The sequence below is a fragment of the Ranitomeya imitator genome, chromosome 10, assembly GCF_032444005.1.
Source record: "Ranitomeya imitator isolate aRanImi1 chromosome 10, aRanImi1.pri, whole genome shotgun sequence".
Taxonomy (NCBI): Eukaryota; Metazoa; Chordata; class Amphibia; order Anura; family Dendrobatidae; genus Ranitomeya; species Ranitomeya imitator.
In genome coordinates, this window is record NC_091291.1 from 25,227,598 (window position 1) to 25,241,933 (window position 14,336).

A 14,336-nucleotide genomic window follows, 5' to 3' on the forward strand; every position below is an offset into this window, starting at 1 on the left:
TGATGGTTCCATATTTGTATACGCCTTGTTTTGCTGTTGAATTGCGTGATATGAAACCTCAGCTAAACTGTTAGAGCTGTGTCTCGTCACCATATGCTGTGGCGATGTAGGCAGCAGAATCTAGAATGCAGCTCTGGAGTCATTGGAGCTTAAGACACGTACTAATTCAGGGTCAGTACAAGCAAGTATTGTTTGTAAAGTTACATTGTGTGCAGATTCAAAGAAGGAAAATACAATCCAAATTCAGAATTTTGTACAAAGGATCTATTAGAAATTCCTAATATGAACTTAATATATGAATTATCAGATGAAGATGTCGACAAAACCTCTAAAACCAAACCTGAAGCTACAAAGCTAAATTATAAAATTCTGCTTTTCCACAATCACCACTAGAGGGAGCTGACTGCATACAGTGTTAATATTGGGTTCAATGTAAATGTTGTATACAATGAGGTAGTAAGCTCCCCCTAGTGGTGACTGTAGGCATAAAGAATTGAATAATTTAGCTTTGTTTTAGGATATTTGAGCTCGGACTTCTATAGGTAAATAAAAAAATTAATTCAACTTCAAATGTAACTCTCAGGAAAGTAATGGGCGAGATAATTTATTTATTGGATCTATTATTTAGGTAAAGCTGCGATGTCCTCCTGCCGCCATCTGCAAAATCTTCACGGAACTTCTTTCTGCTTCATTTGTTTCCCTACTCCCTTAATATCCATCACCCAAATGTGGATTTATAGCTACTGGAAACTAATACAAAGTCTGTAACAGGTCCCTACTCTCTGTATACTAGGTTTAATACTGATATACCTAGCAATGGGGTCCCTGGACCCCCTTAGCTGCTATCCTGGGCGACAGGTGGGTCTGCAGTTTTATCTGCAAATCATTCATAATATTAAATATATTTCAAAGGAATGTCTTTAATCAGTAAATTACCTATTGTATAAAGAAGGTTTTGTTGTACATGTATTTTTTTTAAATTAGCTGTGGGTTTTATATATATTACATTCCATATCAATAAAATAGGAATCTTGCAATTTTGACACAGGACACTGGAGCAATATTGGATGCATACTTCCTGTTCTTTCAGAAAGAGTTTTCAGGAGTCTCATTATCATCAGAGGCAGGATTGCAATGCCTGATTACAACTTTACATAAAGTAGATAACACAGGATACATCATTCACAATAGGTGATGTCACAGCTCACCTCCTCCTCCTGTATAATGACTGATAACACCTCTATATACAGTAGATAACACAGGATCCACCATGCACAATAGGTGATATCACAGCTCACCTCCTCCTCCTGTACAATGACTGATAACACCTCTATATACAGTAGATAACACAGGATCCACCATTCACAATAGTGATGTCACAGCTCACCTCCTCCTCCTCCTCCTGTACAATGACTGATAACACCTCTATATACAGTAGATAACACAGGATCCACCTTTCACAATCGGTGATGTCACAGCTCACCTCCTCCTCCTGTACAACGACTGATAACACCTCTATATACAGTAGATAACACAGGATCCACCCTTCACAATAGGTGATGTCACAGCTCACCTCCTCCTCCTGTACAACGACTGATAACACCTCTATATACAGTAGATAACACAGGATCCACCACTCACAATAGGTGATGTCACAGCTCACCTCCTCCTCCTGTACAATGACTGATAACACCTCTATATACAGTAGATAACACAGGATCCACCACTCACAATAGGTGATGTCACAGCTCACCTCCTCCTCCTGTACAATGACTGATAACACCTCTATATACAGTAAATAACACAGGATCCACCTTTCACAATAGGTGATGTCACAGCTCACCTCCTCCTCCTGTACAATGACTGATAACACCTCTATATACAGTAGATAACACAGGATCCACCATTCACAATAGGTGATGTCACAGCTCACCACCTCCTCCTGTACAATGACTGATAACACCTCTATATACAGTAGATAACACAGGATCCACCTTTCACAATAGGTGATGTCACAGCTCACCTCCTCCTCCTGTACAACGACTGATAACACCTCTATATACAGTAGATAACACAGGATCCACCACTCACAATAGGTGATGTCACAGCTCACCTCCTCCTCCTGTACAACGACTGATAACACCTCTATATACAGTAGATAACACAGGATCCACCCTTCACAATAGGTGATGTCACAGCTCACCTCCTCCCCCTGTACAACGACTGATAACACCTCTATATACAGTAGATAACACAGGATCCACCACTCACAATAGGTGATATCACAGCTCACCTCCTCCTCCTCCTGTTCAATGACTGATAACACCTCTATATACAGTAGATAACACAGGATCCACCACTCACAATAGGTGATGTCACAGCTCACCTCCTCCTCCTCCTGCACAATGACTGATAACATCTCTATATACAGTAGATAACACAGGGTCCACCATTCACAACAAGTGACATCACAGTAACCTGTGCACACGCTCATTAGATGCTTCACTATAAATGACAGGGTCTGAATGAGTCTAGTGCTGCTAATGTACGTGTACATTTACTGAAACAACAGGAAGTAAGAATCTTAAAAGACCGAGTTGCCTTTGTGGGAAGTGCAAGATTTCTATTTTTGGAGGGTTTAATACAGATCATGTTAAGAAAAAAAAAAATCTGAAAATGTTTAAAAATATAGTTAACATAAAAAACAATTTAGGTAATTTTCTGGTGACACATTCGCTTTAGAGCAGTGTTGGAATTTACGTACTGAGAATAAATATTCTGTTGTGGAAAACATTTAACAAAAACTTGTCAATTGGGAAAAAATAAATCTAAAAAAAAAAAAAAAAAATCCAGAGAGATCAACGACAAATCACATGGCAATCGCTTTATAAAACAAGATACTTTCATTGAAGGTTTATTGACCCTTCAATTTTATAAAAAGTGACGCTTTCAAGGTCGAATGGACGGGAAACGAATATCATTTTGAAAAAGTTCCTGTTACTGTGTATAACATGTATTTTACAATTATTAGATTTTCTAACTCAACCGCAGAAATATCATTAAGGTTTTAGTAACGATTGAAAAATAAAGTTTTTTCTTTATTTAGATTTAGGCAACTATGCTCAGGAAACCGGCGTTGACAGCATTTCGGCATTAATTGGAGTCCAGGGGGCGGCACTCTGCATAAATTAGGGAGTAAAGCTTAATATAAATAGAGTAGGAGAGAGAACAGCGCCCCCTGTATGGTTAGATGAAATAATTGGAGGATATTTGGGGGAAAAATACGGGAAATGCTTTAGATTTAGTAGAAAATCTCTGGCATAGATTGCACATGACACACGTAGCGAGTCCGCCTGGATACACAGGCTTCTGAATAGATGAAACGGAGCCACAAATAATAATTCCCAGAGTTATGGACTCATCAGGTTTATCAGATCCAGCACACATTAGCTTTTTTTTTTTTCCCCCCCGAAAACTAACAGCACAAAAGATTGTGGGTAGAGAAGAGATGGAACCATAAAACGTAAGACGACAGCTCGAAGCTCGCCCACTCCTTCTGACACAACTGGCGCCATTGCCTGGAGTCGATCCATCCAAGAGTCTATCCGGCCAAGCAATCAATAACTATGGTGGGGGGAGAGTGATACTTAGAGGATTATTGCTAAAATACAGAATCGCTAACTAAAATCCAATGTATATGGACAGCCCACAGGAAGTCATACAGTATAGGTGCGTAAATTTGCATGTAGAAGAGGAAGTTTGCCAAAAAAAAGGAAGTTGGGATTTTCCTTTGTTCTCAAGGGGCGGGGCTTTTGGAATCATAAAAAAACAATATTTATAAACATGAGTATACTATTGTAAACAATATAATATTTAAGTCCATAGATGTCATGTGACCACAGCAACCAATTAACTACTGACTTTAGTTTTAGTAAGGAATACTAGAACCTAGCCTTGGCTCTTTCCTTCCCTCCATTGTAAATCAGACCAATCAAAATGTTCCCTCTTCCTCACTGCAGCTGCATCTCCCTCCTCCCTCCTCATTTTATGTACAGATCTGTACAAATAAAACAATAAGTACACTTTAAACAATATAATGTATATGCCTAAAATCTGCTTCAGGAAAACGCATCTCTTCTTCTTTTTCTTTTTTTCAATCCTTTGAAATTTTGGAGATTCATTTTTTTATGATCGTGGCCAGACGTTGGGTCAGTTGTGTTTTGTGCTGTTAGATAAGTGGCCGTCATTTCACCCGGATTTCCGCGTAGTCAGTCAGCTCCTCGGGGGAGGTGTAGATGTCCATTACACTTTTCTTTGTAAAGTCAATATTTGCATACTCAGAGTCCACGGTTGGTTTTTGCTTCCTCTTGCTCAATAGGATTCTTTCCGAAATACTGAGAAATCGGTTCTAAGACACAAAGTAAAAAAAGATTAAATTACAAAATTCATGCAGTGAACGTATGGAAACAAGGTAACTTAGTAGTGAAAACTGGAGATGAGCAGACCAGGTAAAATACTAATTCACCTGATTTTCTCAGGAAATTTGATTTGTGAAGACATTATTCTTTGTGAATTTAATGCCCTTATTGTGTTCTGGGGAGTCTCAAGACGTAAAATGTAAAAAAAAAAATAAAAGTCTTATACTGACCTCACCACTCACCTCTCCAGCCCCTCCACTACTCACCAGCACCTGTCCAGTCCTACAACATCTTCTAATGTCCTGCTGCTGGCATTGGAATCATCAAGCCTCTCACACTGTGCTGGACTTCTGGCTATCATAGTACCCAAGAGGATTTGACGCAGGCGTGGAACTTCAACGACATCATGACCCCACAACGCGCGTCGTAATCTTCCTGTTCGCATCCACCAAATACTCCCAGGCGTCATGACAGCCAAGAGCTTGGCATGTTGTGTGAAATTGAAGAATTCCATTGTGCTCAGCGGTGAGGAGCTGAGGGGATGGAGAGGTGAGTGGTAAGTTAAGTCTAAGTATTTTTTTTTTTTACCTTTCGATGGCCAATGTCACACCGCAGCTATGCAGGTAGATGCACACTCCACTAGATGGTAGTAGAGTGGAGGGAAGTCTGCAACACTTGCCAGAGCAGACCTGCAGCGAGGCCACCAACAGGTGGCAATAGGATAGTCAAAAAAGCCGTGTCAAAACCAGAAGAGTAACATAGTGCAAATGGGAAAATAAACTCAGAGTCAGAGTCACACCAGAGGGTCAATACCAGACGGAAGCAGAAGTAACAAGAGCAAAAGACAGAGTCAGGTCAGAGACAAAGCCGAGTCAAGTACCAGAGAGTCCAAACACAAAGGGAAAACATTGAGTCGGAACAGGGGAAGGTGAATGAGCAGACACGGGAACAGTCAGGAATCGCAGCAGGACAAATTAGAATATAACCAGAGTCAGCTACTCGTGCCGTAGGCATAAGCTATAACTCACACCACATGCAGGATTCAGCGGAGATATATAGCAAACCTGAGACCAGACTGAGGCTGAGAAAAGTTAGCCCCTGACATGATCAGAAAGGGAAGACAGGACTCAAAACCCGGTCTGGATCATGACACCCATCATGGTTCAGAAAAATGATAGCATTTTGCTGAATCCATATGTAAGCAAATTTCAGAAAATCCTCATTTTGGTGAATGATATTTGTAAAATTTGAGTAGAATTTAATTCCACCCCAGCTCCACTGTAAATATCAACAGCCATTTAAAGTCTAGGAAATATAAGAATACCGCTCCACCCAAAACTTTTCAGAAGTTATGACCTTCTTGCTTAGGTAGTAGGTGCTCTCCACTGAATTCTTAGGGGGGATGCTGCTTGTTTGCTCCTTTTCCTAACTTCCAAAAATTGTATTCGGAGCAGCACCAAATCCTATCCTAACCACAAATATTTGTCATTGAATTTCCAAACATTTTTACACATATTTTATAAAACACATTTCATAATCATTTTTTACGAATAATTATAAACTCTTACAAAATATTATGCTGTGAATTATACAATCAATATAAAAATACAGTAACGAGACATCACAATATTTGCACAAGAATCCAAAGTAAAATTTCAATGGAAGTTAACATTTTTTTTTTTTTAGAAACCAGGACCCACAAGACAACTTCTTTCAGTTGAAAAAAATACTGGCAAAACATTAAAACATTAATAGGGGAGAAGCAATCAGAAGAAGACATTTTTAAAACATTCTTAAAAAAAAATACTATATTGGGAAGAATGTTTTTGGTCCAGAAAACCTACCAATCTAAGCTTGAGCCAGAGCACATAGGCTAAAAGAGGAGTATTAAAAGTATCAGGAAAAAAAATAGTCCAAATTTGTTTAAAAGTTGGCAATTTAGTGGGCAAAAACTTTTAGCTCCTATCCACTGACTATGCGAGAAATGTTAGACTGGTCAGGGTTCAACCAAAGCACCATCAACAATCAATAGTATGGGTGATCCCATTCTCCCGACCCTCCTGTGGATCAGTTTCAAAGGTTTTCAATTTTTCAAAGGAGCAGCAGAGCTTACGCTCTACCGCTTTTGTGGCTGGGAAGGTCAAGGACCATCCAAACATTAAAAATTAAAATAATTAAGAAAAAAACTTGAAATTTTTACTAAGCATGGTCATACCACTTACGAAGCAGGCCTCACATACCATAGTGGTGGTCTATGAACTTCCAAAGGGGCCAGTGGAGTAGTTCGAAATGGGTTGACCCTATCTCTCCTTTGCATGAACCAGAAAAGACTTTTCCTTACAAGAACCATAAGAAAAGGGTCAAAAGGTCCCTTTTCTTCTATACGTGACGGGCCATCCTGGATGAATGTCATGTTGGCTTCTACTGTCATCACTAGGAAGGCGCCATGTCCTAAATCCCTGACAGCTAATTCTGCTGTCCATTTCTAATCACTTCTTCCCTACACAGAAAGTCATAAATTCATTGTTAACACATATACAACAAAGTACGTACCTTTTGTATCATTTTACCTCCACCGCACAGATCTCTCCTGACTGTTGAAGAAGGTATATTAGTGAATGTTACATGGTGGGTCATGATATTAGTTAAAAACACATGGTGACTCATGGCATTAGTTAATAGTGTATGCTTTATCAGATTTGCCATAGAACAAGGTAGACCCAAATATATTCAAAAAACTTGTGGTTTGGTCCAACATTCTATCAAGGGGTCACCTGAATTATTACAAACGTTGGTCCACTTACATCATATATTGGTGCATGGTTATGTTTTATTTGTAGTTTTCAAAAGTTTCAAAAAGTTCTTAAAATGTTCAGCTAAGAAGTCTAGGCGGCACTTCAATGCCTTGAAAGAAAACACTGAACTCCTGTAATCCTATATGGGTCCAGAATTGAAACCAGATCTGGGACCCTATCACCCAGGGTTCAGAACTTCTTACGGGTTCCAGCATTGGTTGGAGTCTCAGTTCTGGGGCTGGACTTTTTCACCCAGGGGCGTAGCTACTGGGGTGTTCAAATTTTTCCTCTGCCTTCACCTCTAATCGGCACAGCATTCAAATGTCCCCAAAAGGACATGGAAGTTGTAATGATTCCACTCTTAGACCACCATTTATTTGACCTTCATCATGGAATTGGCAAGGGTTCCATTTTTGGATCCCCAATTTATTTGACCTTGTTCATGGAATTGCGGAGGGTTGCACTCTTGCCCCCTCACCATTTATTTTACCTTCTTTGTGGAATCGGTGATGGTTCCACTCCTTGGACCCAAATTTATTTGATCTACTAGCTGACCTAACTGACTTAGGAAAACCTGGAGAACCAAGTATTAGAAACAGCTACAATGTAGGAGAAAGTTATGGGTCTCATTATTCCCCCCAACTATTCCATCCTTCATTGCATTGACTAACACTATCAAATTTACATCAAAATGGGCATTGAGGGAAGATCTGGGGCAATTATTAAAAGTGTCCCATGATTGGGGATGCAAATGTTGTGAGGTACGATATTACTTTGCCCATAATACTGTGCAAAATATTTATCTCCAAAAATCTATTTTACTCAATAATAATAGAAAAAAAAATTTTAAATGGAAAAATAAAGAATTTTATCTTACCTCTATTTTTCCTAATTTTTTCTTGGACCCATCTCCACTGTATGACGGGGAGGTCTCTGTCTGGATAAAGCTGGAACTTTCTGTTACGCTCTTCCTATGGCACAAAGTCAAGTATGGTAAATTTATATTAAAAATGTCGCTAAATTATAAAAAATGATGTGGAAATCTCCAAAACTTTAAGGGGGCAACGTTCAGGAAAATTGTTGTCCCTTCCATCTAGAGATTGCAGGAGGTCTCAGTGTACAGAAACCCAACAATAAAAAAGTAAAAAATATGACATATTTAATCTCCATTTTTGAGCTCCAAACCAAAATCTATAATTGAGCCCTTCAACTACCATGTGTCAATATCAATACTGGTGTTCACTATATGTAGCACAGGGGATGTTGGGCTCCATTCGGTGGCAGGGTTTGGATTTGATTGCTTTGTTTTGCATCCACAATAGCTACACCCCTTGGATGACGTTTTAAATCCAGAGTCCCCCAGCAATGGATCATTATATATCATCGCACCATATTCATTTCCCACCTTTTGGGAATTCATATCTATACACATTGTATTATATAAGATTCTGGTATGTTCGGAAAACAGGAGTCCTCCAGGACTTCTGGAAAAGTTGTCAAGTCTTTTCTGAAAAGAACTACTCAACCGATTTTTTTTTTACTTGTGATTCCGAGCCTGAATATCCTGATCCATTCTCAGGAGATGACAATAGGGTGTGGCCTGAAAGGGTTTGGTCAGTAAAAAAGAGGGCATGTCTAACTGTCTTTACAAGTTAAAAAAAGAAATTGACTCCAAATGCTTGGAATTTGTCATGTGTGATGTAAACGTTGCCCCGTAAGGTCAGCATTGACAAGTGAGGCTCTATTAAATGGGTACGTGTTACAGCTCTGGAATATCTGATATTTTCTTAACCAAGAAACTATAACTACAGTCTAGCATCTGGTTCACAGACAAGAAATGTTCCTTACTTTTCTCTAGTCTTAATCATGTAGCCGCCGACAGCTACCAGGATGACGAAAACCACCACAGCTCCAACGGGACCAACCTTGGCCCAAATTAAGTTATCTGTGAAGAAAGAAGAGAAAGGCATCGATGAGCAAAATATAGAATTGAACTTTATATATATATGTATCTTAGGAAAGCAGGTGGTAAAGTCCTGGATGGGATGTATGTGTGTCACCAAGATGGCTAGTCTAGGTGTTGTTAGTCCCGGAGATGAGGTTCCAACAACAGTAGGTTGCTGTTACGTTTTTAATAAGACCAGATTTTGGGTCCAGGATTTAGGAATGACTAGAAGACCTTGAGTGTAAATGGTCGATCCTTTATGTCCATTATAGGTTTTCCAGATGCTGAGTAGACTCAGAGCTGTCTGTTCGTGGATGGAGAAAAGGAACTTGTTGAACTAGTCAGTCTCTACCAGGTGGACTTTATTCTAAACGGGTGAACCCATATCTGGTATGTCTATTTTGACACACCTTTGTGCCAAGAAAAGGTTGTTGTCATTTGCGAGCTGTGATAGTTTACGCTCACTGTTCAGACACAATAACTGGACCCCTGTGTGTACTCTACCAGCTGCCAAAGAGCGTGAATCCCTATAATAATAATAGCAATATGCCATCACTTTACAGGATGAGAAAACCTCTTTAGAGGTTAAGTCTCCTCAAGTCGTAGAAACTATTGTGAAGCTATCGGGCGCCACCATCTCTATGGGGCAAGAGCAGGGCACAGATTCGGTCTGTACATTGCCCTATCATCCAACTCTATCCACCACTGCTTCATGCGGACAAGTCTACCGGAGGACATGACTTACTTGTGTCCTGGAAGAAAAGCTCATGAACCTTCTTTCCATACAAGTTGCTCGCGGAGCACAGTACAACATCCGGAAGCTTGGTCTCCTTCTGCAGGGTCAGGATGCTGCTAACCATGTAGCCATTCCTCTGAGAGTGGACATATTCGGCGTTGAGCTCACTGACCGTGAAGTTCTTCTCTGGGATCTCAAACATGATGTACGGATCTGGGTTGGACTTCACCGTGCACATACACTGGACGTTGTCCTTCGTCACCGTGCACTTGGATTCAGGCAAAACTAATGGTGAGACTGGAAAGATAGAAACATCACGGGGACACATGAAATAAGAAGAAACATTGGAGTTACCAGGGCAAATATAGACCGTCTGATACTCCACAACTTACATATACATGGACAACAAATATCAAAAGTCATCTAGAAAATAGGGAGGAGTCAATTGATGTTGGTTTTGGGCAAATTAGTTTTATGTTTTAGGATCAAATAAAAAAAAAACTGAACTGTCTTATTCGTATAGTAATGATTTTAGTAAAATAAAATTTACCGTTAAAGAAAAAATTTCACAAAGTCAAAATTATATAGTTTTCACTTTTTTTGTTATTTCCGCTGATCCCCTGTTTAATCTTTTTATTTTTCTTCTTGTAAATCCATCATATTGTTCTGGACATATGGCTCTTTTTGTTTGTTGTCACATTCTATGATCTTTCAAGGGGGTGTGGCTTACAGGATCCTCTAGGGCGTGTCTTTAAGCTGCTCTGCACTACCGCCATGTGAGCCACGCCCCTTTGGAACAATTTTAATTAATTTGCACTGCATAAAAAGGTCCATAACTCTGGAACCGTATGGAGGATTTAAAAAAAACAAACAAAAAAAACATTACTCAAGAGAGCAGCGGGAATAACTGATTTTTTTTTTGCTTGTTTTGGTTCTTTCTACTATATTTAACACATTTTCTTTGTATCGTCATATTTTCCAATACATAATTTTTTTCCATCTATTGAGCTGTATGACGGCATGTTTTTTTTGCAGAGTGTGCTGTAGCTTTTATAGGTAAATTTTGGGGGGCAAACAAAAAACTTTATTGTTTTGGGTGGAGTCAAAATGACACACAAAAAAACAGCAATTCAGCTTAGGAAAAATAACATGTGACAAATATGTACTGCGCCTGTCGGAAGGATGTAAGGAAAGAAGTTGTAAGTATCAACTACTCTAATGAGACAGGAGGTGGGATTTAGACTACCACAGACCCCAACAGACAGTGCCCTAATCGAGTAAAGATAAAATGGAGTATAGGAACACGTAACCCATCATTACATTCCCTAAAATACCTGATTTTGTCTATCACTTGCGCGATACTTACACACAACGGTGAGGTTGAAGGAGCTGTTGCTGTGGCCATACTGGTTTTCCGCAAGGCACCAATACTCCCCATCATGTTCATGGGACACGGATGGAATTTTCAGCACCAGTTCGTTCTGGAAGATGACAGAGTTAAGAACCTGCTTGTCTTTCACGATGGTCATGATGGGATCTGGGTTTCCCTGCGTGTTACACATAATGGTGACCATCTCTCCTTCTACCACTAACAGGGAGGCGTTCACTGAAGGTTTCCATGGAGGATCTGGAAGATATCAGGTATGACTTGTTATTTTGGTTCTCCATTCACAACCACACACAGACATGAGGGATTCCTGGTCTCCTGTCTCCATTTAGCACATATTCAGAAGCAGTACCGATGATATTATAAAGCAGCACTGAGCAGAGGATCTGTGAATGCAGCTCAAGGTGAGATATAACAAGCACTAGAAAGCTACTGCATGGATAACATTATACACTAATACTGAGCAGTACAGCTGTGAATCCAGCCTATGAGGATACAGTATGTGGTTGGTAGAAGCTCAGCTGAAAATTCAGTAAACATTTTGTTACTTTCGATACCATGCCACAAACTTCTTCTATCAGAATAGCTGGCATTTCTAAGCTCCTTAGAGCTTACATTTATTGCCGCAAACACTTTTCTTCACTTGTAATACTGATCTTGAGTTTCTCTCACAGCTGCATTCAGAGTTCACTCGGGCAGCAGAGCCTTATATATATGTTCTGAGGTTCTGATAATCTTCTACTTGACATTTCTGAAAGAGCGAAGTTGCAGTGTAAAGCATGGAGAAAGGATACAGAAGACGCCTGAGGCAGGGGATGAAATTCAGCTTCCCTCTAACTTCTTCAATGAAGCTGGATTCAATTTTCATGCAAGTCACAGGACATTTTAATTCAATATGTAGCCGTCAGTAAGTTTAAGAGAGCAAAAAATGTTTTATTTTTTATTTTTTACATTAAATATACAATATTAATAATAATAATACAAAATAATAATACTATCATTACTATAGCATAATAAAAATTTGATGTTATCACTATTGATGTTAATTATTATTGCTATTACCAATATCACAATTAGAATTTGTATTACTATTATCATCAATGTTATCAATATTATTCACTATATATTATCATTCATTATTATAATTTTTATTATCATTCATATTATCATTATTATTATCAATATTACTATTATTATATATTGTCATCATTGCTATAATTCATTGTCATTGTTTTTAATATAATTATTATTACCATTGTTCTTAACATTATTATAAATTATTAGTATTATTTTACCTTAATTTGTAATATTATTGCTGTTATTATTTATAATTATTTTATTTTATTATTAAAGTTATCGTTAGAATTTTCATTGTTGTTAATTAATTATTATTGTGGTAGTGTTAGTATTTTGTAATGTAATTTATATTTTAATTGCTGTTATTAATTACGGTATTAGTAATATTGCCACTATTATCCTTGTTAATACTATTATATTATTTTATTATTATTATTATTATTATTATAACCATTATAGCTTGCTTCATTATTATTCCTGTTATATTTATTATTGGTAGTATTATTATCATTATTATTTGTTTTAGTAAAATTGTAATAGTTCTTCAACATTGTGAAGTTTCCCATAGCCTTTCCATAGTCCAGTTCTGCCATCTAGTGATCATTTCCGCAATAGCGCTCTACCCAAGGTACAATGACAAGGTATTATTAAAAGGATTTCTTGTGAACATTTGGTAAAATACATCTAGCCTGGGCTCTTTGTTTTCTGCATAGTTGTCTGCAATTTCCCTTACATGTTCATTCTCTGGCACAGTAACATCTGCACCTATCAAAGATCAAACAGGAAAATGGGGGCAAAGCTGCAGCACCTGGCAGAGCTGACAGTATCTTGCACAGCTACAGAACCCTGCACAGCTGTCAATACCCAGCACAGGTGCAGAAACTGGCACAACTGACAGTATCCAGCATGCCTGCAGAACCAGGCACAGCTGACAGTACCCAGCACAGGTGCAGAAACTGACACAAATGATAGTATCCAGCACGGCTGCAGAACCAGGCACAGCTGACAGCACCCAGCACAGATGCAGAACCCGGCACAGCTGCAGAACACGGCACAGCTGACAGTTACCAGCACAGGTGCATAAACTGGCACAACTGACAGTATCCAGCATGGCTGCAGAACCAGGCACAGCTGACAGCACCCAGCAAAGATGCAGAACCCGGCACAGCTGCAGAACACGGCACAGCCGACAGTAACCAGCACGGGAGCAGAAACTGGCACAACTGATAGTATCCAGCACAGCTGCAGAACCAGGCACAGCTGACAACACCCAGCACAGATACAGAACCCAGCACAGCTGCAGACCACGGCACAGCCTACAGTAACCAGCACAGGTGCAGAGACTGGCACAACTGACCGTATCCAGCATGGCTGCAGAACCAGGCACAGCTGACAACACCCAGCACAGATGCAGAACCCGGCACAGCTGCAGAACACGGCACAGCCGACAGTAACCAGCACAGGTGCATAAACTGGCACAACTGACAGTATCCAGCATGGCTGCAGAACAAGGCACAGCTGACAACACCCAGCAAAGATGCATAACCCGGCACAGCTGCAGAACACGGCACAGCCGACAGTAACCAGCACGGGAGCAGAGACTGGCACAACTGATAGTATCCAGCACAGCTGAAGAACCAGGCACAGCTGACAACACCCAGCACAGATACAGAACCCAGCACAGCTGCAGACCACGGCACAGCCTACAGTAACCAGCACAGGTGCAGAGACTGGCACAACTGACAGGACCCAGCATGGCTGCAGAACCAGACACAGCTGACAGCACCCAGCACAGACAAAGAACTTGGCACAGCTGCTAGCACAGCCTGTCCTCACTGCATCCATCAGCTCTGCAAGGGGTCGGGTTCTGACTAATAAATCATTGATGATCTTTTCTATTGCCACATTCACACATTCAGTATTTGGACAGCATGTTACATCAATATTTGTAAGCCAAAATTCGGAGTGGAACACTCAG

At 39.7% G+C, this 14,336-nt stretch overlaps 2 protein-coding genes across 9 annotated transcripts in view; both read right to left on the minus strand.

The window, feature by feature from the left end:
* Positions 1-1,203: 1,203 nt before the first annotated feature.
* LOC138651817 (uncharacterized) lies at positions 1,204-2,681 on the minus strand. The gene is made up of 2 exons (XM_069742336.1): positions 1,484-2,681; positions 1,204-1,390 (listed from the first exon to the last, which is right to left on the minus strand). Exons 1-2 carry the CDS (start codon positions 2,555-2,557, stop codon positions 1,331-1,333), a joined length of 1,134 nt encoding a protein of 377 aa, XP_069598437.1. The 5' UTR covers positions 2,558-2,681; the 3' UTR covers positions 1,204-1,330.
* Positions 2,682-3,491: 810 nt separating this feature from the next.
* The window catches only part of LOC138651816 (myelin-associated glycoprotein-like), a 127,551-nt gene continuing 116,706 nt past the window's right edge, over positions 3,492-14,336 (minus strand). For 2 of the 8 annotated variants that reach the window (XM_069742331.1, XM_069742330.1), the window contains exons 7-12: positions 11,261-11,521; positions 9,904-10,191; positions 9,062-9,158; positions 8,091-8,184; positions 6,972-7,012; positions 3,492-4,408 (exon numbers count right to left, since the gene is read on the minus strand). In XM_069742331.1, the coding sequence (XP_069598432.1) occupies positions 6,980-7,012; positions 8,091-8,184; positions 9,062-9,158; positions 9,904-10,191; positions 11,261-11,521 (773 nt within the window). In that variant the 3' untranslated portion in view covers positions 3,492-4,408; positions 6,972-6,979. The remainder of the gene's footprint in view (positions 4,409-6,971; positions 7,013-8,090; positions 8,185-9,061; positions 9,159-9,903; positions 10,192-11,260; positions 11,522-14,336) is intronic. The other 6 variants (XM_069742329.1, XM_069742327.1, XM_069742333.1 and 3 more) reach the window with 4 other exon arrangements.